Source organism: Boleophthalmus pectinirostris, unplaced genomic scaffold (genome assembly GCF_026225935.1).
Source record: "Boleophthalmus pectinirostris isolate CB_2022bp ecotype Guang Dong unplaced genomic scaffold, ASM2622593v1 HiC_scaffold_4, whole genome shotgun sequence".
Taxonomy (NCBI): Eukaryota; Metazoa; Chordata; class Actinopteri; order Gobiiformes; family Gobiidae; genus Boleophthalmus; species Boleophthalmus pectinirostris.
The window spans coordinates 28080472-28107384 of NW_026571353.1; the positions used below are offsets into that span (position 1 = coordinate 28080472).

General features: G+C 38.6%; 1 protein-coding gene across 2 annotated transcripts in view; it reads right to left on the reverse strand.

The window, feature by feature from the left end:
- ipo11 (importin 11) overlaps positions 1-26913 on the reverse strand; it is a 280362-nt gene that overhangs the window by 119026 nt on the left and 134423 nt on the right. For both annotated transcript variants that reach the window (XM_055161532.1, XM_020932323.2), the window contains exons 23-24: positions 11162-11241; positions 9051-9131 (exon numbers count right to left, since the gene is read on the reverse strand). In XM_055161532.1, the coding sequence (XP_055017507.1) occupies positions 9051-9131; positions 11162-11241 (161 nt within the window). The remainder of the gene's footprint in view (positions 1-9050; positions 9132-11161; positions 11242-26913) is intronic.

The window sequence follows — 26913 nt, forward strand, 5'->3', positions numbered from 1 at the left end:
GGTAAGAGTGCATGTGCTTAGGTGTTTGTTGTTTTTGCAATACAATTTGAACAATGTGACCCCAGGTAATATGTGTTTAATTTATTTGTGGTCAATTTTTCTATTTACATTGAATCTGTAGTTTCAGAATTTCCACCAGCCTGCTCAGGGACTACAGGTGTAAATTAGTATTCATGCTATAATAATTGTCTGGATTACTGATTGTCAGACAGGCCTCACTAAGTGCAAATGGGAAGCACAATGTCTGATCCTGTGGTCAGTAATGTAGGAGCTCCCCAGGGTACTGTCTTGTCTCTGTTTCTGTTCACTCTGTACACCTCTGATTTCCAGCACAGCTCCGGGTCCTGCCACCTGCACAAGTTCTCTGATCACTCTGCAGTTGTAGAGTGTATCAGAGATGGACAGGAGCTGGAGTATAGGATACTGATTGCAAATTTTGTGGTGTGGTCCCAGATCCCAAACCAATTGCTCCTGAACATCGGCAAGACCACGGAACTGGTGACTGACTTCAGGAGAAAGAGGACACCAGTAGAGCCCGACACCATCCAAAGCCATGACATGGAAATAGTGGACTGCTACAAGTACCTTGGAGTCCATGGGAGCAGCAGGCTGGACTTGAGGAACAACTGTAATGCTGTGTATAAGAAGGGTATGAGGAGATTCTACTCCCTGAGAAAGCTCAGGTTTTTCAAGGTGTGCAAAAAGTTACTGGCAATCTTCTACCTATCCATGGTGGCCAGCACCCTGAGCTTTGCTGTGGTCTGTCACAGTGAGGGACAGGGGAACACTAGACAAACACAAGCTCTCCATCATGCACATACCTGCTCACCCACTGCACCAGACTACAGAGGGATAGAGGAGCTAATCTCCACTCAAACAGTGAGAGATACAGGACTACATTCATACCACACTCCATACAGATGTACAACAACTCACCTTTATGAAAGCCTGTGTTTCTGTCACTCATCTTATCATCTTTGCACTGTTTCCTTACAGCCTCTTGTATATAACGGTGATATACTGTATTTGTTATGATATTTGTTTTTTACTTACTGTACATACATTTATATAACTTTTTTTATTGTAATATATTGTGGTGTGTGAGCTACTATGTCTAAGTAATTTCCCTTGTGCATCAATAAAGTCTGTTTAAGTTTAAGTCTAACCTGGCACCAGCATCTTTCCTATGACTTTTGTCTTGGTTAACGTATTGTTGTGCACTGCCCCAGTATAAATCAAAAGCAAACCATAGCATACCATTTGCAGGACTGGACACAATTTGTAAGAGCCTCGGACTGGGAAGTGTTGAAGAATTGGTTTAGAATTTATATTGTATCAAATCTTGTCAGTTCATTTTTCATGGTACAAGCCACTACTGGACTGATAGTAGCTCTAGCTGTCTGAGTGCGGAGTGACTGCACTGTCTATTGTCTGTTGCCTTTTAGACTTCGACTTAGACAAACTTTATTGATCCACAAGGGAAATTATTAGGACACAGTAGCTAACACGTCACAATAAATATAATAACAAAGAGCAGAAATATAAATGGTGCTTATAAATTCTAAATAAGCAGCAAAAAAGATGGCAAGAGACAGGTGTCAAATAAGACATATAAATGTAAATGGTTTATACAAGAGCTTCATCAGTGATATGATGATTGATAGGACATAGGGTTATCCATTACATAAAGGTGAGTTGTTGTACAGTTGTAGGGAGTATTATCTGTTACAAAAAGGTGAGTTGTTGTACAGTTGTATGGGGTATGGTATGGATGTAGTCTTGTATCTCTCACTGTTTTGTTGTTTTTCTAGGAGATTGTGCTAAATTGGTGACTTAAAGAGCCCATATTACGCTATTTTCTGATGTTATAATGTTGTTTCCTCATTAAAAAACATACTTGGAGTCGTGTTTTGTTTCATTCACACAAGTTTTAAATACAAACTCTGCCTTTTTTCTTCACTCAAACTGAAAACACGCTTTTCCACCTTGTGATGTCATGCGATAATACAAGAACTGTGTTTTTAAACTCCATACACTTTCATTAGAATTATTTGGATAATTTCAGCCCTGGAACTGCTGATCTCTTCTAAACAAATGACAAAAAGGTAGCTGTTAACTTGAAAACTACTGCTTCAGGACATCACAAGGTGGAACAGAGCATTTTAAGTTTGGGAGATGTAGACAGACTAATAATGCAGAATTACAAATTACTCAAACATGTCTGAATGAAAGAAAACACAATTCCAGGTATATTTTTGGTGAGGTAACGGCATTCTAACATGGCTTAAAGCTCACACAAGTCAATTTTACGTAATATAGGACCTTTACAATTTTGCTTTCTAATAATATATTCCTGTATTGTCCCCATTAAGATGACACCTCCAAGGCTGTTCTTCGTTTTAGAGACCAGAATGAAATACAAATGTTTTAGAAAATAGTTGTGGAATGATCAATAGGTTGTTTACGGGACAAAAACACAATCTGAGGAGCTAACAGTTAAACATTTTGCTGGAAAAAGGTTCAAGATTCAATGGTGGAATTTACTGTTCACATTTTTTTTTTTTTTCCCGACTAAGGTCTCCAAAACTTTAAGCTAGTTTAATGTAGTGAGTTTGTGGACCCAATTCTCTAGCCCAAAAAACAATTTGTGGATTTCAGTTCAGTTTTCACCTTGCCAGAAAGTGCAACTCTCCCTTATGCTGCGTTTGTAATTGTTTTGGTTCAGTCCTGGTTTGATCTTGGTTTAGTGCTGATGTAGTGTTGATTTTGCTCCTGGTCCGGTCCTGGTCTAGTACTGGTGCAGTCCTGGTTCAGTCCTGGTTTTGTCCTGATGATTTGGCCCATTTCTAGTCCTGATCACCCTGATCCAGTCTTGATTCAGTCCTGGCCTCGTCCTTTTCCAGTCCTGGTCCAGTCCTGGTTTAATCATGGTTTAGTCCTACTTCAGTTCTGCTTCAGTCCTGGTTAGGTTCTGCTCTAGTCCTGCTCTAGTCTGCTCTAGTCCTGCTCTAGTCCTGTTTCAGTCCTGTTTCAGTCCTGTTTCAGTCCTGGTTTAGTCCTGGTTTAGTCCTGCTCCAGTCCTGGATTGGTCCTAGTTCAGTCCTGGTCTAGTCCTGGTCTACTCCAGGGTTGGTCCTTTTCCAGTCCTTGTTCTGTCCTGGTCTAATCCTTGGTCTAGTCCGGGGTTGGTGATTTTCTGGTCCTAGTTCAGTCCTTGTCTAGTCCTGGTCCAGTCCTGGGTTGGTAATTTTCCAGTCTTAGGTCAGTCCTGGTCTAGTCCTGGTCCAGTCCTGGGTTGCTCCTTTTCCAGTCCTAGTTCAGTCCTGCTTTAGTCCCGGTCTAGCCCAAGTTCATCCTCAATTTTGACGTGGTCCATAAACACGCCCATAGACTTACACTGCCCCTTTCCCTTCGACTGAAATTATAACACCATTATATTGTAGATGAAGGCTATATTTCGGTGAGTCCAAACACAGTGAAGACAGCTTTTTGACATTACTGATCGCTCACATCATTGTACTCTCAGAGTGCCAATATGCTCCGGTGCACGCAGTACTTTGGCTGTTGTGATTGGTAGGCTTATTGTCTGCTGGCTCTGCTTCCTCTGTATAAAGGATTATGAGCAGCAGCTGTGAAGTAATGCCACCGAGCATTACCCAACATAAGCTCAATGTATAATGGTGAGAACAATAACACTAGAGCAAATATCACAGAGCTCATTGTTACGTTTGTTTGTTGTGGGACAGCTACTTCAAACAACAGTTACTTGCACGTCAGGAAAATCAGATGACTGGCTAAGTCCAATTTAAAGGGTCCATGTTACGCTATTTTCTGATCTATGTTATACAGTAATGTTGTTCCCTCATCAAAAACAAACTCAGAGTTGTGTTTTGTTTTATTCACTTAGGGTTAACACACAAACTCTGTAGATTGAGGTTGAGTTCTTCTTTACACAGGACCACTTGCGGGTAAAAACGGCAAAATATTTTATCGGAAGTGCCTTTGGTTTAGATGGTGACGGCGTTTTTGGGGTTTAAAAATGCAAAAATCTGAAACCACCCTCCAGAGTGGAAAAGCCGGAGGAGCTCAGGGCTGCAGAGAACGTTCATGTTTTTAAGAGCAGGCTCAAGACCCACCTTTTTAGCTTAGCTTTTGAATGAAATCTTATACTTTGACTTGTTTTTATTGTACACATTATATTTATTTATTTTAGGAATATTTTTAGGATTTCCAGTGTTTCCTCTGTAGAAGCCCTCTGCATCGGAAGTGGAGGTCGACTGCGGCTGCTGGGTCTGTCATGTGGGCTCCTGGTGGAGGGGTGGTGCTTGGGCCTCAGGTGCCCGGGCTTCATCTCTCCCCTGGACCCTGTGGCGGTTCCTGGTGGCGGTGGACATCTCTCTGCTCCTGATGTAGACGGCTCCTCTGATGGCGCTTTCTCAACTGGTTCGCCTGTATTCAGCCTCACATTTTACTATGTCCGGTTTTATGTATCTTAGCATGTTAGTGTGTGTGTGAGTGTGTGTGCATGTTTGTGCGTATGTGTGTGTCTGGGTTGTTTGATTGCGTGGGGTTGGGGGTGTGGACGTTGGGTTGGTGGGCAGTTGGTTGGAAATGTGGGACTGTTTTTAAACACTGTAAAGCACTTTGTGTTACATTTTGTATGAAAAGCGCTTTATAAATAAAGTTTGATTGATTGATTGAAAGTTGAATACACTCCACTGTAGCGTTTCCGTCTATACTGCCCACGACGCAAAACTCTGGTCAGATCTGCTCATGTTGCGTACGCATTTACGTCACATACATACAGTCCACAGAAACAAACATGTCGGATCATTTCCATGCGTTGGACCTTCAAGCTGCTCTGGCCGCTCTAATAAACTTACAGGAGGCATCCCAACAAATGAACAGAATATGCAGAGATACTATTAACAAAGAAGGATCTGCAATTGCCTCTGTCAAATTCTGGATGCACCAGTTCCTCGCAGGCGAGCCAGATGGATATGGATGAAACCTGGAGAACCAGTCGATAGTGGGACAAATTTGTGGAAGGAGTAACTGATGTAAATGCGTGGCGTGAAAACTTCCGTATGTCCAAATATGCCCTTGTTGCTTTAAGTACAAGCAAAACCCAATCGAATTCCACACACTTTCCATCACCGTATGCACACAGATTTCCTTCCAAAAATGTTTGTCTAAACGCAGAATAAAAAGTGAAGACGTGCGCTCCTTTTGCGTCTTATGTTCAGATCGTCGTCATATAAACGTAGCCTCAAACAAAAAAATACCCCAAAACATTCTGTTCCATCTTGTGGTTTGAAATTGTAACACAGGAAGTGCTCCACTGTGTTTTTAAACTCCACACACCTTCACTAGAGTCATTTTGATGATTTCAGTCCTGGAATTGCCAATCTCTACTGAACAAAAAAGGTTAAAGGTAGCTGTTAACTTGAAAACTACTGCTTCATGACATAAGGGGGAGCAAAGTATTGTGAGCTTTGAAGCTGTATACAGACCAAGAATAAAGGGATTACCCAAACATGTGTGAATGAAACAACATAACGTGGTTTAAAGCTCACTGGAGTCAATGTTGTGTAATATAGGACCTTGCAATATAGGACAAATAACTTGGAAGTAACGTAAATGAGATGTTGCTTATCTATGTATAACAAAAGTGTGGTTAAAATATACGTTTGATAGCCATTTTTATTAGAAATTACAACTGCATAGTATTAGCAAAAGTGCAAATTTATTAAACGCACCTGAACATCTCATAGCTCCCCCATTTGTATCTATTCAGTTCTTGTGTGTATACAGGGCCAAAAGTGGTCTGATCAATTTTGGGAGCAAAGAGGATGTGAATTCTTTACCGTACTCTAAGTTCTATGTGCAAGTAAAGGTAATGACTATTTATAGCCTAGGATAGTTGACAATACCAGTCCCTCGAAGGGCTTTTGAGAGTTCTGATTTCACTAAAAAGTACCGTGATTTGTTAGACAAGCATATACTTACAGTGAATTTGTCAAGAGAATCAACTAGTACAAAAAAATGTTACACTCACACTAAATTTTTCAGTATCACAGTTTCTCCCTCACCCCTCTTCCTCCTTCCCTTTACAAATGTACCAGGGAACATCTGTAAACAAGTGTGCCCTATAGTCAGCTGAATAAACAAACAAAATATTCACGCTACAAGTCACAGTTTTGAGAATGTGGTGCGGGGCCCATGGGTGCTGACTGACTTCTAAGGGTGATACGCAGGACTCCTTTGCAATTTAAATTCCTGATTAAATTCACTGAGTTTTAGGTTTATGCCAGGGTGAATTCAGCTCCAGATTTTAGCTCTGTGTCTGCCATAGAGCTGGTGTAGAGTAGTTTTTTGTAAAAGTTTTTGTGGTATAAGATTATGTACCTACAATAGATCTATTTCAGTATTTGCATATTTTCTTTTTTGATGTCTCTTATATAAATAAAGTCCTTTCAAAACATAAAATTGTACCCTGGCCCTGCAGCCATCTTCAAGTTAAAATTTTTTAACACAAAACATATTACAATTATGCAATTATATTACGCAGAATTGACTCTCGTGAACTTTACGCCGTATTAGAATCTTGCAACCTCATGAAAAACATACCTGAAGTTATGTTTTATTTCATTCACATATGTAAATCTCTAAAGTTAAAATGCTCTGTTCCACCTTATGATGTCATCTGGTGGTAGTTTTCATGTTAACAGCTACACTTTTTACCTTTAGTTTATTAGAGACTAACAGTTCTAGGACTGAAATTATCCAAATGATTCTAGTGAAGGTGTAAGTAAGTAAGTAAGTCTTTATTTATCTAGTGCTTTTCACAGACATATGTCACAAAGACGCTTTACAGAGCATTATAGATTCATTACTCTTTTCTCTCCACACCCGATGATGGTAAGGTACTATTGTAGCCACAGCTGCCCTGGGGCATACTGACGGAAGCGTGGCTGACATGCCAATCGGCGCTATCGGTCCCTCCGACCACCACCATCACTCACGCACACACCACTTTCATACTAGGCAATGTGGGTGAAGTGTCTTGCCTAAGGACACAAAGACAGTTTTGTGACTGGCGCCCCACTGTGGCACCTTATTTTCCCATTGGTCTCCCATCCTAATACTAACCAGGCCCGGCCCTGCTTAGCTTCTGAGATCTGACGGGATCAGGCTTTGTCAAGACAGTATGACACCGCTATAGAGTTTAAAAACACTGTGAAGACTTTCTTGTATTACCACATGACATCACAAGGTGGAACAGAGTGTTTTCAGTTTGAGAGAAGAACTCAGCGTAAATATGCAGGGTTTGTGTGTTAAACATGTGAATGAAACAAAACACAACTCCATGTTTTTGATGAGGAAACAACATTAAAACAGATTTAAATTTAACACAATATGGGTCTTTTAAACCAGTTTGGTTCCTGTTCTAGTCAAGTATTTGTATTTTATATTTTATTTACTGAATTAGTCAAATTGCTCCTATAAAAACAATACATTTTCTGTTATTGAATCATTGTCTTTACTGCTGCTCTGTAAGCACTATTACCAAATTCCATCACACAAACACATTTAGACAAAATGCACTTAAAATAATTCGCCAGTTAGCTTCCTGTTCTAATCAAGCATTTCTATTTTATTTCCTTTATTACTGAAATGGTCATATTGGTCCTAAAAAAAACCTCTTAATTTTCTGTAGCTGGAGGTTTCTGAATCATCGCCTTTACAACTGCTTTGTAAGCACCATTACCAAATTCCATCACACAAACACATTTAGACAAAATCTACTTAAAATGATTTGCCAACTCTCCCACAGCCAGTTGCAGCTAATTAATACAGTTTATCTGGGCTATTATGGAGTTAATTGCAGAGGGCTTTTGCAATTACTATTAACATTGTAAAATATAGTCCTTGAGGAGTGACTTCCCAAACACTGTATTTACCCAGAGGAATATAAAAGTGCCATGTGGGACAGTGATGAATGGAGGGAGAGAGAGGCTCATTTATTAGTCACAAGAACACCCAGGCGTTATGTAACACACTGTAGTACATCGTAGTACACTGTAGTATAAAGAGTCTGCGTGCTCAGCATTTTCATTCCTCACGTCATTCACGGGCCATAAAATACTTTTAAAACAGGCAACATGCAGTTTGAGGAAGAAATAAGCCCCTACAAGTCTTACACAAACTAGTAGTGATATAACTACTACAGCTGCTAGTGCTATTAGGTGCACTTTTCTTCATGGTTAATAGTTATACTTCAGTGAGACTTATATATTAAAACTTTCACCCTGACAGCCACGAGAGAGCGTTCTAGGTTTGTGTGTCAGGATCTGCTACTCGGCGCCCTATTGCGCATGTCTCCTGCATATGTCCTGCTGCAAGTAGTGAAATATGCAGCCGAAAACTGTAATCGAGCAACAGAAAGAAAGTTTGGAGTGAGAAACTTGTGAGGGACTGGCAGAAAGCGGGGATGGAGAATACAGCTTCACGGCAACCAGGAGGGTGCGCCATGCAACTTTAATGGAAGTCATTGAATGGATCGACAAAGCCTGAACATCAGTGAAAACACAAATCATCCTGTCGGGATTCAGAAAGGGTGGAATAATTCTAACTGGAACTGATGCTGAGTCTGACAGCAGCTACACAGAAGAGGAAGCAGCGCTCTGTTTACCTCCGGAGGTTGCGGAGTTGCTCAGCAAGTGACACAGAGGATGAAGAATTCAATGGATTTAGTGATTTGGAGTGAGATCGAGAGTTTGGTAAACTTATGTTATGTTGTTTATGCTATAGATATCTGAATATCTGTTCATATGTTACGTTAACAGCCTGTTGTTTCCCCCAAAAAGTGCGACTTATATGTTTTTTTCTTCTTTCATTACACATTTATTGGCAGGTGCGACTTATACTCCGGAGAGTCTGAAAAATACGGTACTAGTGCTACTACTAACAATACTACTGCTGCTGCCACGACTACTATCTAACTACCTGACTACCTACCTGCCTAACTAACAATAATGTGGTCCTACCTTCAGGACTTGAACTTGTCCCTCATTCGTGATGTCCTTCAGTAAATCGCAGAAAGATCGGCACAATGATTCAGCGTAGTTCTGCAAAGAGAAAAAACAAAATCATGAAAATTGAATGAATAATTTAATAGGGATGTAATGATATCCAACTCTCACAATATGCATCTCACGGTATGATATTTATTACGATATTTTTAAGAGGCTTAAATAATTGTAGATAGGACTTTTTTTACTTTTAAAATACCTTGACAAGATTTTGATGGGATTACAACGGAAATAATTCACAAGAATTCAAGTCAAAAACATATTTCTTCATGTTGTTTGCACTGAACTGAATCATGGGATATGTAGTTCCCGATGTTTATAAGCTGTTGCTACTGTAAAACCATGGCATTTAAGCAAAGGAACTTGTGATTCGATATATTGTGACAGCCCAGGATATTACTGAAAGACTTTTGACGATACGATATTTCAGTTATTGTTATATCGGTACATATATCTGTTCATCTTTACAAAGATGTTAATGCTTTGTCCTTAATGTCCCACAGTATGGCTTTATTCATGATATATCTCCATGTAGACAAGTGTATGACTCCACCAGGGTAAGTTACAAGCCTCAATAAAAGTAACAGTGTTTTTCAAGGCATTTCATTAGCATTAAAACACCTGTAGTTAATGCCATACTGTGGAACATTCCAGACAAAATATCATATCTACAGAAAAGTTACTTAGTGCACCTTTAAATACTGTACTTTTATAAATTGTTCACCCCATACTGATCTTTCCTGTTACGCACTAAACATCTGAGCCAAGTCTATGCAGTAGAAAATATGGAAAAATAATGTGTCCTTTATAACACCATTACTGTCAATTTGATTCAAAACTGTAATAAGCCACGAGTGTCATATTAATCCTCGTAGCACCATAATATTGTTACTGGCAACTTTTCATGAGGAGGAAGTGGGCTGAAGTTTGACTAGTAAAAAAACTGTTGTGAAGTTCAGTCTTGTTGAAGTGAATTTAAAAAGGCCATAAAGAAATGAGAATGTTTGGAGCTACAGGAGAGATTACCAACACATTTTACTAGTCCCCACATTCTGTAAAATACTAAATGAGGCAGACAGATGAACCAACCCACACATTTATAAACTTTAGATTGGAATATATCGGGTAATAAATGCAACTCAATTACAAAAAGAAAATGTAAAATGGTAATTCATGTAAAAATAACAGCTAACAAACAATATGCATCTTAAAAAAAACTGAACTAATTCATTTTTAACAATTTACAGTGGTCCAAAGTTTTTCCTCACTTATCTTAAAGTTCCTAAAACATTTTACAATGAAGCATTTTGAAGCACAGTTCAGATCCTTATATTTAAGATTTTTGCACATTTATGGTTGGAAATCAAGACATCACACAAGGGATTTCCATAACTGTTACCTCGCAATATGTTATCAATATGTCTCTACTATCTGTATTTTTAATTTATTTTTTTTCAACTTTTCATCACAAATTGCTTTTTGTTTAAGAAGAAGATATAAGAAGTGTTTGAACCAGCAGAACTGAACAAGCAGCTTGGATGAGCTGTGAAACGTATTCCACCAAAGAAACTTTTGTCCACTTGACAAACTGAATTTCTCCTTTTGCCATGGATTCTACCTGGACAACTGAGGGATTTTACACACATGCCCTGATTATCCAACAATAAAACATTTGATTAATTATAACTGATTGGAACAGTGTGCATTGGACTTATTTTGACCTCAAGAGCTGCTTATAATATATCTGTGCTGGGACTAGATCAATTTACCTCACATATGGGAACAGGGTAAAGGGCTTTTAAGTAATTTATGTGTTGAAATCATTATAGTGAGTGGTACGGTAAGTGCATGGACATGCAGGAGCACCTCTTGGTTTTAATTGCATACCAGTATATATATTAAAAAAGTGAGTTTCGAAGGTCAAAAAGGATTATTTTGAAATGCAGGAAATAAACGACTACGCCTGTTGCTACTTCTTCAGGACTTTGAGGCACAAACAGCTTTGGTAAAAATGGAATGAACAAAACATGTGATGAGTGAGGATGGCCCCATTCCGCTGGACTCACCTGAAGGAACTCGGTGGCAGACAGGTACAAGTACGCGTTGACGATCTGAAAGCAGGTGCGCAGATTCTCCGAGCTCAGTTCTGAAACACAACAAAAGGGTTCACACTTAAAGGTGCACTGTGTAACTTTTCTGGTAGAGGGTCCGTTTCTGATGGAGGGTCTGTTAAGTCTGTTAAAAGCTTGTCTCCATGATGTTCTTGCTTTGTCTGGAATGTTTCCATATGGCATTAAACCTTTCTATCATCATGGAGACCAAACCAGACCAAGTGACAGGTCAGATCTGTGGAGAGGCAACCCCACTCACAGTCACAATGCCTGTTTTTCTAGGTATTTTTGAGCTATAAAACCACTTGTAATGTAATAAATGTAAGGTAGAGCTATTTAAAAGTGCACTGTGTAACTTTTTTGGTGTAGGGTCCGCCGTTTGTCTCCATGGTGAGGTCATTGCGTTGCCTGGGATGTTCCACAGTATGGCATTACACAAATATAGCTTGTAATTATCCAATTACAGGTGTTTTTATTTCTCAAACGACTACAAAAACATAGATTATTAGAGTCAACGAGCCCACTTCTCTATAGATCTGATCTGTAACGTGCCCTGGTGATGGCCTCCTCGTCTCCATGGAGATAGTTAAATGAAATGTTGTAGAAACAGCAATACATCTACAAGGAGTCAAGCAGGTGACCAAAAGCCTTACGCAATGCACCTTTAAAGTCATACTGTGGAAAATTTCAGGCAGAGCAATGACATATCCACAGAAACAAGCAGGTGACGGACTCCCCAAACAAAAAGTTACATTGTGCACCTTTAAGCATCAAAGTAATAAATGAAAGAGACTGCAGGAGGAGAGCTGGAGGAGGACAGGCATTTGTTAAGTCTTTGCAGGTGGACAGATTCATCTGACTCATGACAGATCAGTGCAAAACTCATTTACACTTTGAGTCATTTGAGCGCATTGAGACTTTGCTATCTGTAAAAGTCTGTCAGACAAAAAAGCCATATCTTCTACTCTCCACAAATCATGTTCTAAAGAAAGGATTATTAATAAGAATAATTTATCAAGTTTATAGAGCTTTTCTGAGCACTCAAAGAAACTCAAATACATTCTGAAGACGCTATTAAAGGTCCATCTGAAACTTTAACATGGTACTGAAGAGCCTGACTGAAGTTCAGACATTAGCCAAAGTTTTCATTGATTTGTTTGGTCTATAGGCGTAACTGTCTCCAGTCAGCCACAGACACATTTGTACTAACTTCATCTCTGGACAATATGGAAATGCCATGCCTCATTCTAAAGCCCAGAACCTCAGGAATACACAATTAAAATCCATACATTAAATATGTAACTTTTTGGTTGGGGGTCTGTCACTTGCTTGTTTCTATGGATATGTCATTGCTCTTTCACACTTCCACAGTACGATATTAAACAGCTCTACATACATTTATTCAATTACCAGTGGTTTTATAGCTCAAAAATACCTAGAAAAACAGGCAGAGCAAGGTTGCCGCTGCACAGTTCTGACCTCTAACTTGTCCTTGTTTGGTCTCCATGAAGGTAGAAAGGTTTAATACTATACTGTGAAACATTCCAGGCAAAGCAATACATTTGACGGTCCCTCCACCTGAATGGTTACACAATGCACCTTTAACATTTGATCTCGGTGCTAAATACTGTGTTAGCATCTTCAACAAAAGCTAATGGGGACAATCTGGAGCAAAGTTGAAGGGTTACAAGTACACAGCAGTAGAATCCGTCTGACATAATTTATGTTTGATACAAACAACATTTGGAATGAGCACCAGGCTCTTAATGTCCTCATTAATCATACAATAGTGCCAAAGCCTTCGGCCAGCATTACAATGGTGCATAGTGCTCATGTGAAGACTCAAACCAGGCATCTACCACATCTTGTAAATGTACACACTAGAACAGAGTTTGCAATCAAAACCACAATGTCAAAGGCTACAATTAACAAATGAGGAAAACTGCAATAATTTGTATACAATTTCCTCAGCAACAAGCACCGCCTTGCAATGTTTGTCACATAAAAGTAGACAAAAAAAACAACCTGTATGTCTCCCAGCCCATGTGCCTTGGAAGAGGGCACACTACACACATATTTAATATCAATATTTAATATCTGAGCTCTGCATTACTGCAGCCATGAGTCATGGCCTATAACATAAAGTCCTGACCTGGAAGACAAAGGTGCATCTCCCTATGGAGAATCTACAGCTCCTGCTTTGTCCTGAGAGTGAATTATAACAAAAACTAAGTTCTCAATAGTTCATTGAGTTGTACAATCTATAACAGCACTAAATATTTAGATTTCCAGATTTGATCCCAGAGAGGAAATTCTGGTGCTGGCAGCAGCTTAAAAACATTCCCAGAAAGCAAGAATAAGATGCACATTCAAAATACAAGGACACAATTTACATTTAAGCAGGTAAAGTGCAGGTAAAGGCAGTGACAAATCCTCTAAGAGTTAAGGAGGCCAATGGTTTCGATTACACCAGATTTACCCGAGTTACTACACAATAGCTCTAAGTATTTGTAAAAATCCTTGGTAGAACATAACTTTCCCATTGTCAGTGAAGAAACTTAGTCAGTTAGGAAAGTCAGCTATCTGGTGCAACACAAAACAACAAATAAAAAATTTAAAAGTAGTGAAATATAAAACATGATCAAATAAAAGCATGCATAAAATACGGTATTAAAAATAAGATTAGGTGAAAAGTTCCCATTTTCAGAGCAACAATGAGAAACATAGTGAGTCACTGTTGATAAAGGAATTAACTGAATTATTAAACGTGTTGTTCCACCACGCGATCATTATCCTGTTTTAAATACCTTCCTTTGTTGAGAGCCTGACCCAGACTGTCAGAAGTCATGCTCGGAGCTTTCCATTGCACACTTGCAGATCTATGCATTATGTATAAGCTGCTTATAGCCGGCTCTTTTATATGGGATAAAATGGGAACAATGACTACAGGCTACTTAAGGGAACAGTCAAGAAAAGAACGACTTTTTTACAGTTCAGGTAAGATGAATGCCCTCCAGACGATGTTAACACAATTTACAGCCCTCTCCAAAGAAGTGAAAGTGCAGCGGAACAAATTTGATCATTGGCCTGTAAGAAGAAGTAGCGTAGCTTTAACTGCTAATTACATTTGGACAATTAAATCGAAAGAAAACAAGCCACAAAGTGCACCAAACTATTCATTTCACTGGGCCTGTGGGTCTTCAGTCGTTTGGTCGATTAATAGGACCACATTTTATTGTTGACTAATTATTTGATAGAGATTTACATTAACGATAGCAGACAGGAAAAGGCATTGACTTTGGCTGGAGTTTTAGTGGAATGTGAGTTGTACCTCCCTATAAAGACAACGTTTAAAGTCGCTTTACCTGATTTTTACAGTCTTGAAAACATGAAAAACTGTTCATTTGAAACATTTTGCAATGGTCCACGGTTATTCCTCACTTACCTTATGCATTCTGAGCGTCCTAATTACAGTGGTCCCTCGTTTATCGCGGGGGTTACGTTCTAAAAATAACCCGCGATAGGTGAAATCAGCGAAGTAGCCAACTTTATGTTTTACAATTATTATACTGGTATTAAGGCTCCCTTCAGCACACACTTAATACACTTTTCTCAGACAACACAGTTACAACCCTTTTTGGCATCCTTCTTAAAACTTATTGCTGCTGTCGTCCTTTTGTTATTTTCCTCTTTCTTTATGTAACGAACTGAAGATTAATTTATTCCGTAATGGAGTCCAGCACAGGTCCATTTCTGGAGACTCACACCCGCCCGTTAACCCGAGATTATATCAAACTTTTGCGCTGCATACGACACAGATTGAACCAAGACTAAACCAGAACTAAATCAGGACTAACCTAGGACTGATTCCAGGACTGAAGAGGAGGACTAAACCAGGATTGAACTAGGAATAAAACAGGAGTAAACCAGGACTAAACCAGGACTCACTGTCAGGCTTGGAGGTGACTGCAGGAGAAAGGACCGGCACAGCTCAATCATGCTGCACTTCAGAGTCACCCTTGCTAGAGATCGAACATTTATGTAAATTTGGCAGCTGAACCCATTCCATACTGTATAGGGGACACGGCACGGAGGTGATTGATTGACAATGGTCTACAATCCCTTAGCCAATCAGGACACAGGGGGAGGAACTCATACGCTGTAAAAAAATAAAAAAAAATAAAAAATCAGCGAAACAGCTAAAGGTGGACCACGATATAGCGAGGGACGACTGTATTCACCGTGATGAGTATATAAGTGCTTTCTACAACTTTAAAAAAGCAGAGTTTTGCCATTGCAGTAACGTCAATTAGCATACTAACAGTGCACTTCCTGATAACATGCTTTCTGATTAGACACAGACAGTACATAGCTGATTTATTTTAACCTCAAGAGCTGTTTATACAATATATCTCCACTGGACTGTGAAAAAAATTGCAAAATAAGACAAAAACAAGGCACAGGGCGTTTAAAATCTTTCATTTGCTTTTGAGAGAACATGTGATCTTTTGTGTGTTCTGTTCAAGTCATATACATGAGATACATATGAATTTTAAGATTTTAACCTTACATTTAACATAATTCTAGTCTGTTTTAGTTACACACAGCACATTTTATAAGGTAGTATCAAGGGTTTTTCCCGTAATATTTCATAAACATTTTCACTGTGTGTTGTCAGCTAGGTTATTGTTTTGGTTTTACTGAAGGCAATTATTGATTTATTCATAATTACAAAAACATTAAGGGACAAATAAAGGGTGTATTACCTCATGTGATGTAGTATTTATTTACATTTTGAATTTGTCACTTTGGGTTGCCAGATCCAGCAACTAAAAACCAGACGGCAATAAACGTAAAAGTCTCTTAAGATGTGATTGTGCTGCCCTTTTTAAACCAACAGGAGTGCATGTTACTGCCATTACCTTCAGCATGATTCATGTCAGTGTTATCTAGGTACACACAGTGCATGTTTAACTGTGTAGTAGTTAAACAACATTTCAAGGAGAAAAACAAGTCTCCAGCTATAGTAGGTATCGGGAATATAGATCAATTCCTGATATGGAAGAAGGCAAATGGTCCTAAGTGAGCCATGCAAAATCGACTAAGTATGTTTACCCCCATGTTACCGAAGCTATACACAGCTTGCCTATAGAGATTAAAGTAATAAAAATTGGCAGGGTAAAGGGGCCACAGCGCTATGAGGAGCTCCCGTGTGATATACGGTGACATGGATCCAGGCCCTTAAAAAGAAAACAGGTTCTATGTATGCACTTACTGACGTAGGCATGAATAAATAACTAATACAAGCTGACAGCTACTAACACGGAGACAGTCGCTTAGTGTATACATGTTGCAGTAATTTTAACACACCAATAAACTCTGCTAAGGTAAGTACCCAAGGAGCAGGATTAAAATGGTGTTATGTTTGAAAGAAAAGGCAAAAAGAGTTTCAGAGCAGGACTTAAGGTATAAAGCTCACACCTAAGTAGTATACACTGGTGCAGAAAGGATTGAGCTAAACATAAATATTAAAGACAGTTAACACAGATATTGTAACTCCATGATTTCAAGTAGAACTGCAATAATTTATCAGAATAATAGGGACTTATCAACTCTTTTGAATTGTTCACTTTTTACATAATGTTATCTGAGCTCAAATCTGAACAGACTTTATAGGGCATAACAATAGGCAATTAATAGTATTATATAATGCTTAAAGGCACATTTCACAACTCTTTCCATATTAGCGCGTTGTTACCTCATCAAAAACATACCCGGAGTTATGTTTTGTTTCATTCACACATGTCTGAGTAATCCTCTGTTACATACATTATATACAGTACATCTAAGGCCACTGCTGGCTTTCAGAAGAGGAACAGAGTGACAGTGATTCCGTGGCCAAGTACGTCACCTGATCTGAACCCAATTGAAAATCTTTGGGGAATTCTGAAGAGACAAGCTGAGCATCACTCTCCATCCAACATCCAGTCGCTGAAAGAGGTCATTGTTGAAGAATGGAAAGAGATTGATGTTGCCAAATGCCAACTTGTTCATTCGATGCCTAGAAGACTTGAAGCAGTCATTAAAACTAATGGAGGCCAAACAAAGTACTAGAGGTAGTAGGTTTTGCTGTGGGGTTTACTCATTTTTGCACCATCCTAATTTGACTAAACCTGAAAATTATGTAATCGAAGTTATATTATTAACCTTAGTTTTTTGTCCTAAGTTTAACAGATGCTGTATTAAACTTTGTGCACATTTTGTGTTCATTGACATATTGTATAAAATGTTAATTTTTCAAAGGGGGGTGTACTCATTTATGCTGACCACTGCATATCTACAAAGCTCAAACCGCTCTGTTCCACCTTGAGATGTCATGAAGCGGTAGTTTTCAAGTTTACAGCTACATTTTACCTTATGTTTAATAGAGATTGGCAACTTCAGGACTGAAATGATCCAGATGACTCTAGTGAAGGTGTATGGAGTTTAAAAACCCAGTGGGGCACTTTTTATATTGCCACATGACATCAAAAGGTGGAACAGAGTGTTTTCTGTTTGAGAGAACTTGTGTGTTAAACATGGGTGAATGAAACACAACTCCAGGTATGTTTGTGATGAGGAAACATTATAACAGAGCGAAATAAGCAGCCTACAGTACGTATAATATATATACACTCGGATAAACATATATGAATATATATTGACATCAGAGTATCCCTTCATGGTTCTTCACATTATTTAGTACTTATTACTTTATTATGTATTGCTTTTTCGTCAAACCTAGTTAAATAAATGTGCTCTGTCAACACTGTCAGGGAGCTTATCCTCATGTTGATACCGTGGCATATTAATACTGCAGTATAACTTCATCCTTCAGAAAATAGACACACGAAAGTTAGAAACATCTTATAAAATGGTGAGGACTCAATGTCAAATATTTGAATTTGAAAATATTGTGCTGCTGTCTGCCAACTTTCATTGTAATGTTTTGAAAAGATTACAACTGCACAGGAGTTCAACAACAACAAAAACTGCTTATTTTAAAAGGGCCTTCATTATACAAAATGGACTCTTGTAAGCTTTAAATCATGTTGTAATATTGTTACCTCCTACTTGTCTTTGTTTTGTTTCATTCACACATTTTTGAGTAACCCTTTATTGTTAGTCGCTCTACATTTCCAAAGCTCAAATTGCTCTCTTCCACCTTGTGAAGTCATGTAGTTGTAGTTTTCAAGTTAACCTTTAGTTCAGTAGAGATTGGCACCACCAGAGCTGAAATGATTCAAAACGATTCCCGTGCAAGTTTAAAAAGACAGTGGACCACTTCCTGACACTTACCTCATGACATCACAAGGTGGAACAAAGTGTTTTCAGTTTAAAAGAAGAACTCAGTCTATATATGCAGGGTTTATGTGTTAAACATGTGTGAATGAAACAAAACACAACTCCGGGTCTGTTTGTGATGAGGATACATTACAATATAGATCAGAAAATAGTGTCATATGGGCCCTTAAATTTTATTTCAGAAAGACTCTCTTGCACTTACTTGACTTCTTTGCACTCCTTGTGAGCTGAATAACTTAAGAAATTGTGGTATTTAGTTCTGACATAATACGTGTCCTCTTTAGCCATCTGCCCGTATAAAGCATTGTAATGTCCATATGTGCAGATTCATAATGTATTTGAGAGGGCCATTTAGTCAGCACTTAAGTCCACTTGCATATTCACTATAGCAGTAAGGGCTACTCACTCAGCGGAAGTAAAAGAAAGACATTAAAGAGCTCATATTACAGTATTTTCTGATGTATTTTATGTTTTTTTCTTTATCAAAAACATACCAGGAGTTGTGTTTAGTTTAGACTTAGACTTTGTTGAACCACAAGGGAAATTACTTGGACACAGTAGCTCACACATCACATTATATTACAATAACAAAGAGTAGGGCGTAACGATATCCAAATCTCTACATACAATATTATTACGATAAGCATCTCATGGTACGATATTTATTGCGTTATTTTGAAGAGGCTGATATAATTGTAGGACACTTTTTTACTTTTAAAATACCTTGACAAGATTTTGGGGTGAATTTTTACTGTCATAATCCCAAGAATTCAAGTAAAAAACATATTTCTTCATGTTGTTTGCACTGAAATGAATGTAGTTGTCTATGTTTATAAACTGCTGCTATTATAAAACAATGCATTTAAGCAAAGGAACTTGCAATTTGATATACAGTGACAACCCATGATATTATTGTGAGACTTTTGGTGATACAATCCCAGTGGGGGTGGGGTAGTGGCACTGTATGCTTCCTTAGAAAAGTCCAGAGTTCTATTGTCCTGAGTTTTACAATCCACATACTCGTGAAGTGTGGGTAAAACACTGTCCAAGGAGGCATGGTTGAAATCACCAGAAATCAGAAGTAGAGCCTTTGGGTGTTTGGACTGCAGCCCAGGGACCACAGTGTGTATCTTGTCACAGGCAGCATCTTCATCCGCTGAGGGAGGGATGTATAAACTTCAATGAACAGAAAAGAAGTAAATTCCCTTGGACGCATTCCCAAAGCCAAAAGTTCAATGCCCAGTGAACAGATACGCTCCTTCACAGTATGGCCAGGATTACACCACCTCTTGTTCACCAAATCAGCAATCTTGCCGCCCTTCTTCTCACCGCTAAGGACAGTGTCTCAATCCACCCGCTGTGTCTTAAAGCCTGAAACAGATGCACTGTTGTCCAGGAAGTTTGTATGAAGCCAGATCTCCATGAAGCACATGAGACTGCTGACAGCGTACTCCCTTTGGGCCCGAATAAACGCACACAGTTTGTCCATCTTATTTCCCAGTGACTTTACATTCCAAATCAGGACTGACAGAACCGCAGTCTTAAATTTCCTTCACCACTGTTTCACTTTCATTCCAGCGCGACATCCTGTGCACGTCCTCCTCCGTAGTTCTGCAATAATGTCAGGCTTAACTCCAAATAGCACTGGGGACTTGGACAGTGAAAGAAGGTGCTCTCTGGAATACACAATAGGCTGTCTGGACTGCTGGGCCACACAGAAAAGAACAAAGAGGCCAGCAAAAAATCAAGAAAAAAGACAAAAACGTCCCAAAAAAATGATGAGTGTTTAACTGGATGGATAAAGTAAATAAAAATAAAATAAAATCTTAAAGTGCAAACAAAAATAACTTAAAAGGTTAAGGTTTTTAGGAAATTTTCGGGAGCTACTGTGACCCTGCTGCCACTCCGCTCAGGGTGTTAATTCACACAAACCCACATCACAAGCTGGAACAGAGCATTTTGAGCTTTGGAGAAGTAGACAGACTAATAAACAAGGATTACTCAAACATGTGTGAATGAAACAAAACAAGTCAAAGTACGTTTTTTGAGGAGTTACCCACATTGTAACGTGTCTTAAAGCTCACAAGAGTCAATTTTGCATAATAAAGAACCTTCAACTGCAAAGATACGCACAGAAAAATGACAATACAGCCAATCCAGTCAGCAGTGAATGAATTATTTAGTTGTAGCAAATGTCTTTTTGTAGTATCAAGCAGGCCAGAGTAGAGGCTGTTGTCAGGGACTATTCAAGGCAAAAGATGAAAGCTGAGCAACAACAAAAGCGTGTGTGTGGTCAAGTGAAGGTCATTTTCTAAAGAGAGCAGCAAATATGTCTAATGGCTCAGGGAGGGAACAAGAGACTAGGTTTATTTGACAAAGGAGAAAACATGGTCTTAATGATGTAGGTACTGCAAAATGATACATGACAAATGACTGATAGGCCTGTCATGATAATTACTATATCGACTTTTCGTTCAACACATGACAGATGGCACAATAAATTTGGGGGGTCAATATTTATTGTGGGGACTTTTTCTTTGTACTAGAGGAAACTCTTTGTTATTTTTGTATTTTTTCATGAGCTCTCTACAAGGTTAAGTTAGTATACTAAATTAGAATACAGATCAATCAGAACTAAAATAACAACTTTTTTTTAATGTATGTATATACCATATTTTTCGGACTATAAGTTTGGGTGGTCCTTTGACTTATACTCCGGTGCGACTTATATATTAAAATTTTCACACAGCCAGCCACGAGAGGGCGCTCTAGGCTTGTGTGCCAGTATCTGCTATGACTATTACTCCTGCACCACTGTCTTTTCGCCCTCTACTGCACATGTCTCCTACAGAAGAAAGAGAAAGAGCCACTGTCCTGTCTGGTATCATGTCAGTCGATCGCACCATTATTTCTGTATCACTGCCAATTTCAAATTTAAACAAACATAAGACAACTCAAACCATCCTGTCAGGATTCAGAAAGGCCAGAATAATTCTAACTGGAACTGATACCGAGTCTGACAACAGCGACGCAGAAGAGGAAGCGGTGCTTCCATTTACCTCTGGAGGTCGCAGAGGTACTCAGAAGTGACACTGAAGATGAAGAATTTGATGGATTTTGTGATTTAGAGTGAGATGGAGAGTAAACGTGTTCTGTTCTGTTGGTTATGCTATAGTTATCTGAATAACTGTTCATATGTTACATTAACATACCAGTTGCCTATTCAGCCTGTTGTTCTCGATTCTATCGTTATTACTATAACTTGCCTTTCAAGATGAAATGTCAGTTCCTGGTCTCTAGTGTGACTTATACTTATACAATTTATAGTATGAAAAATATGGTAACCTTTCTTCAGAAGGCTACACCACCTGCCTATTTCCATGGGAATGTTATTGCTTTGCCTGGACTCTCTCTCAGTATGGCATTAAACTTATCGACATGAAAACAAGCAGATGTAGTCATCAGCTCATACAGTAAGAAGGCAAGTTATTCACAATAAAAAATGTAACTGAACAAAGTCACATTGATAAGTTTAATGCCATACTTTTGAAACTTCCAGCAAAGCAATAAGAGTACATATCTACAGAGTACAAATAACTATCAGTGTCTTTAAGTACTCTCAGGAAAAAGGAGCAGACTGTTCTGCTTTCTGCTCCTTTTCATTTACGTTCAACTTTATGACACTGTTGATGTCTTTCATATTTTATAGGTAGAATAAATCAAATAAAAAGAAATAAAGTTCTCATATGCTTTGGAAGATAACCTTATTTCTATTGCAGCCTGAAAGGTTGTAGACAAAATAAACCTTTACCAGAAGTAGCATTCTTTACAATGGGCACTTCATATTTTGATTCATTTTAGAGCAGATATCGGTATTTTTACATTTTTAACATTTTTGTATTTTTAGTATTTTTGCTGTATCTTCAGTATGGACGTGCAGCAGCTAAATCTAAAAGACAAAACATGACAACTCATGATAAAGAGTTTAACATGTTATTAATATACATCAAACTGCATGGATATATTATAGCTTTGATGAGAATGTTCCAGAGTAGGGATGGGCATTCGATTACATTTTCTTTGATCATCAGAAGAATTAACGCTCAGTTGTCAATTAATCATTAACGTTTTTATATTAAAATTATCGTCATCATTATTACTATTACTAATCTGCATAAATATACTCAACTTTACAACATGTAACCATAACCACTATAGAGCCACATCAGCCCGTTTGAGATTATAATGTGTTTAAAGCAGCTTTGCCACATTTGTTTACGTTTTATAGAAACAAAACTTAAAACTGCATGGCTCATTTACTAAGCACAACTAAGCACTGAAAAAAAAACAGCTCTTTCCAGGTGCACTGATGCGGTCAGCTTTTGTTGGACACGATGGAATTTGAGTGTTCTTTCTGTGACAGAGGGATGTTGATGATGATGATGGTGAGTCTGTTCTGTGTGTGTGTCGTGTTGGACATGGTTCATGTTTTCAGAGATCATACGTGTGTAGGTTAGAGCAGTTCTTTTCTTTTACAGTCATTTCACTCACCTTAATTATGTTGGTCACTTTATTTTGGATACTGTTGTGATGAAAAGACTGAAAAGTGTTTGTCTTTTGGATGCATGCGCCCTCAACTTTATGTTGCAGTAACCGGGATAGTGCATCTACACGCACCATGATGAAACCGTGATATTCAAAAAAAAAAAACAATACTAATGTGCATGTAAACATCCTCATTGAGTGCTGCAGTGATCTCCAAAGAGGTGTGTCAAAGCCGAAACGTAGGACCGTGAGGCCGCAACTCCAGTGTTTGCGCTGTCAGACGCAGCCACGTCTCCTTACACTACACAACGCACAGCAACCTGCATTGGGTTTGTCGATTAAAAATGAGCGTGATGCGACGAAATTCTTAATGATTATCAATTAGTCAAATAATCATGCCCATCCCTTGTCCAGAGTAATGCATTAAATGATCTCCAGGTAAGATCTATGGAGAGGCATCCATGCTCAGAGTAAGAATTACTTTTTCAAGGTACTTTTTTTAGCATTTTTAGCTTTTTCTTAAAATATATACCTACTATGAACCAGATATTATGTGTTCTTAATAAAGACCGAATTGAATTTAGCAATCAAAACACCTGTAAATAGATACATTCTCAAAATCCATGAATATTCCATCCAGAGCGAAGACATCATCTCCATGGAGACGAACATGTGGCAGAAGTGAAGCTCTTTCCAACGCACATGCGAAATCCTAAATGTCAATAACACTTTGTGGATAGAGAGACAGTGATTAAAAATGCAGGAAGAAACTTGAGAGCAGCACTGAAGCCGTCACAGTGCAACAGTTTTTGAAATAGTGGCTCTCCTGTAATGTATTTGCAGGCTCATTAAACCTTTTCTTCTCAGTGGAACAAAATACAAGGCTGATGGATGAGGCTCTTTAAAGATTTGGTTCTGCAGCAATCTATCCAGCTGGTGAAAACTTTCATGAGCAATAATTATAAAATCCATTTCAAATTAGACTTCACTCTTGTCTCGCAATAACGGAGAGAAAATGGTTTGAAATACAGGCCGCATTAAAGTTTAAATATACAACAAGAATCAATGGGCAAAAGGATTCCCATGGTACCCTGCAAGGCCTCTGCTAGTCCGTAACAGGATTTTAATGGGCCCGTATTGCACTGTTTTCTGATCTATGTTATAATGGTGTTTCCACATCAAAAACATTGAAGGGATTGTGTTTTGTTTCATTCACACATGTTTAACTCACACACCCGGCTGAGTTCTCTCAACTTCATACACCTCCACTAGAATCATTTGGATGAACTGTTCTCAACTGAACAAACACAAAGTAAAAGTTGGTTAAAACTACCACTCAATGATGTCACAAGACAGAACAGAGCATGTTGAGCAAGAATTATTCAAACATGTGTGAATGAAACCAAACACAACGTCACATACACTACCAGTCAAAAGTTTTAGAACACCACACTTTTTACTGTTGACCAAAACGTATTCTAAACTTTTGATTTATGAAAGTGTCCACCTTTGGCAGCAACTGAACTCGTGACTCGTTCTTTTTACAATAGAAATCAAATATTCTTCAGAAAGTTCTTCCCAAGTCTATTGCAAAAGTTTCCATAAATGTGTGGCACTTGTACTTTGTTTGTCTTTCACTCTTCTGTCCAGTTCATCCCAGATAAGCTCGATGAGGTTTGAGTCTGGAGACTGTGATGGCCACTTCATGTTTTCAAGTTTATCATCTTGTTCTTTTTTCCTGAGGTAGTTTTGGCAGAGCTTGGATTTGTGTTTTGTTATCTTTTTTTAACCTCTGTCTGTTCAGTACTTACCTTTGTATCATTTCAAGCTCTTTTTTTTATACTTGTACGACTTGAATTGCAATAAATAACCGGAAAAATTAGGGTGTTCTAAAACATTTGACTGGTAGTGTATGCTTTTGATTCTAACATGGTTAAAAGCTCACAAGAGTCAATTTGGTGTAATATGGGAGTTGTGATTTGTTTCATTCAAACATGCTTGCAAAATCTTGTTTTTTCAGTCTACATTTCCACAACCTAAAAAGCTCTGTTCAACGTTGTGATGTCATGAAGAGGTAGTTTTCAAGTTAACGGCTACCTTTTACTTTATGTTTAGTAGGGATAGTCGATTCCAGGGCTGAAATCAAATAAAATCATTTGTTCTCCATCATGATAACAGTTTAACAAGTTAATATTGTGTATCAAAATTACATCACAAGGTAGAGCAGTTTCAGTTTTAGTTGAGAGAAGAACTCAAGTCTAGTCTCAAGATTTGTGTGTTAAAACATGTGTGAATGAAACAAAGCACAACTCCAGCTCTGTTTGTGATGAGAAAACATTATAACATAGATCAGAAAGTAGTGTAATACAGGCCCTTTAAACCCAGCTATACGAATGGCACTGTGTATTGACTTGAGTTTAGCCTGGAGCTGTGTGGCGCCCTCTGGTGACAGCTGATCAGAACCTTTCAGATCACTGGAATCCCACAGACACAAACATGATGCTTCACTTAGTTTGAACTGTGGCCTGCAAGATTTCCTCCACAGGTTTTGAGAGTGAACATCTTTCCCTTTAGCTAACTCCAGCAGTGAACGTGGTATTTCATCCAGCAGTAGCAGCAGCAGCAGCACTATTTATTTATTTATTTTCAAAGGCTCCCGGCTCTGTGCTTTCCCCAAGAGAGGGATTTTGTCGTTGGGATGTTGTGGGTACATCTGCTGGAAGCTAAAGCTGGCCTATATTTATGTTTTGTATATGCCTTTTCAAGTTTACTGCTTTAAACCCTAAAAGTCAAAAGTCCTTTAGCGGTTTTGCTTCCACTTTATACAGTTATTAGAGGAATTCTGTGTACACCATGGAAGATAATTTTGTTTCTACTGTATAAAGTTTCAAGAGCTCATTATAAACCCAGCCTGCACACAATCTTAATTAATTCAATTTAAATACATGAATGATTGGATTTATATAACACCATTTAAGAGACCCAGAGCTCTTTACAGTGCTCCATAGCCGCTGGGCGAACTGACAGAATTGAGGCTGATATTGGCCCCTGCGACCACCACCGTCACTCACACACCACATTCATACTAGGCAAGGTGGGTCAAGAAGCGTCTTGCCTATTCCCAGCAGTCTCCCTTCCAGGTACTACCCAGGGCTGGCATTATTTATCTTCTGAGATTTGACGAGATCAGGCGTCAACAAGCTCATATGCCTTCACTGCTTCCCCTACGTAAAATGAATTGCCAAGACAATCTTTTTCGAGAAAGTCCTAAATTATACAATGCAAACTATATACTGTATTTTTTATGCATGCAAATGAGCACTTTCGGTTTGATCTGCTCAGTGAATTGTGGCTGCCATTGCCGCTGGTCAGGAACCTCCCGAGGTTCTTATGCTGAAGGAGCAATGAAAGGAAGAATAATGTCTAGTTTCCTTACTCCTTCCTAAGCGATATAATCTGAACGATCTTGGACAGAAAAACAATCAACTTGTCATAAGAAGTATTTTTATAAAGCTGTTTTGTGTTCTATTTTGAGTTTTAGATTAGGTTAGCATTAACATTAGCTTTTAGACCCAAATATCTACTTTTATACACACAGGAGCTTCCTCCGGTTAAGTGCTTTCACCGTTGCAAAGGTCTTCACATGCCGTCTGTGATTATCCATCTGTAACCTGCCGCCCGCTGTCTCATATTTAAATATAGATTTATTTTAGCACGACTCGGCTCATTCCCAATACACAATGAATAGAGCAGGAAGTGCAGCTCTGCAGTTTCTGAGAGAACCGGATCTAGCTACGCGGCTCTGTTAATAGGGCTTA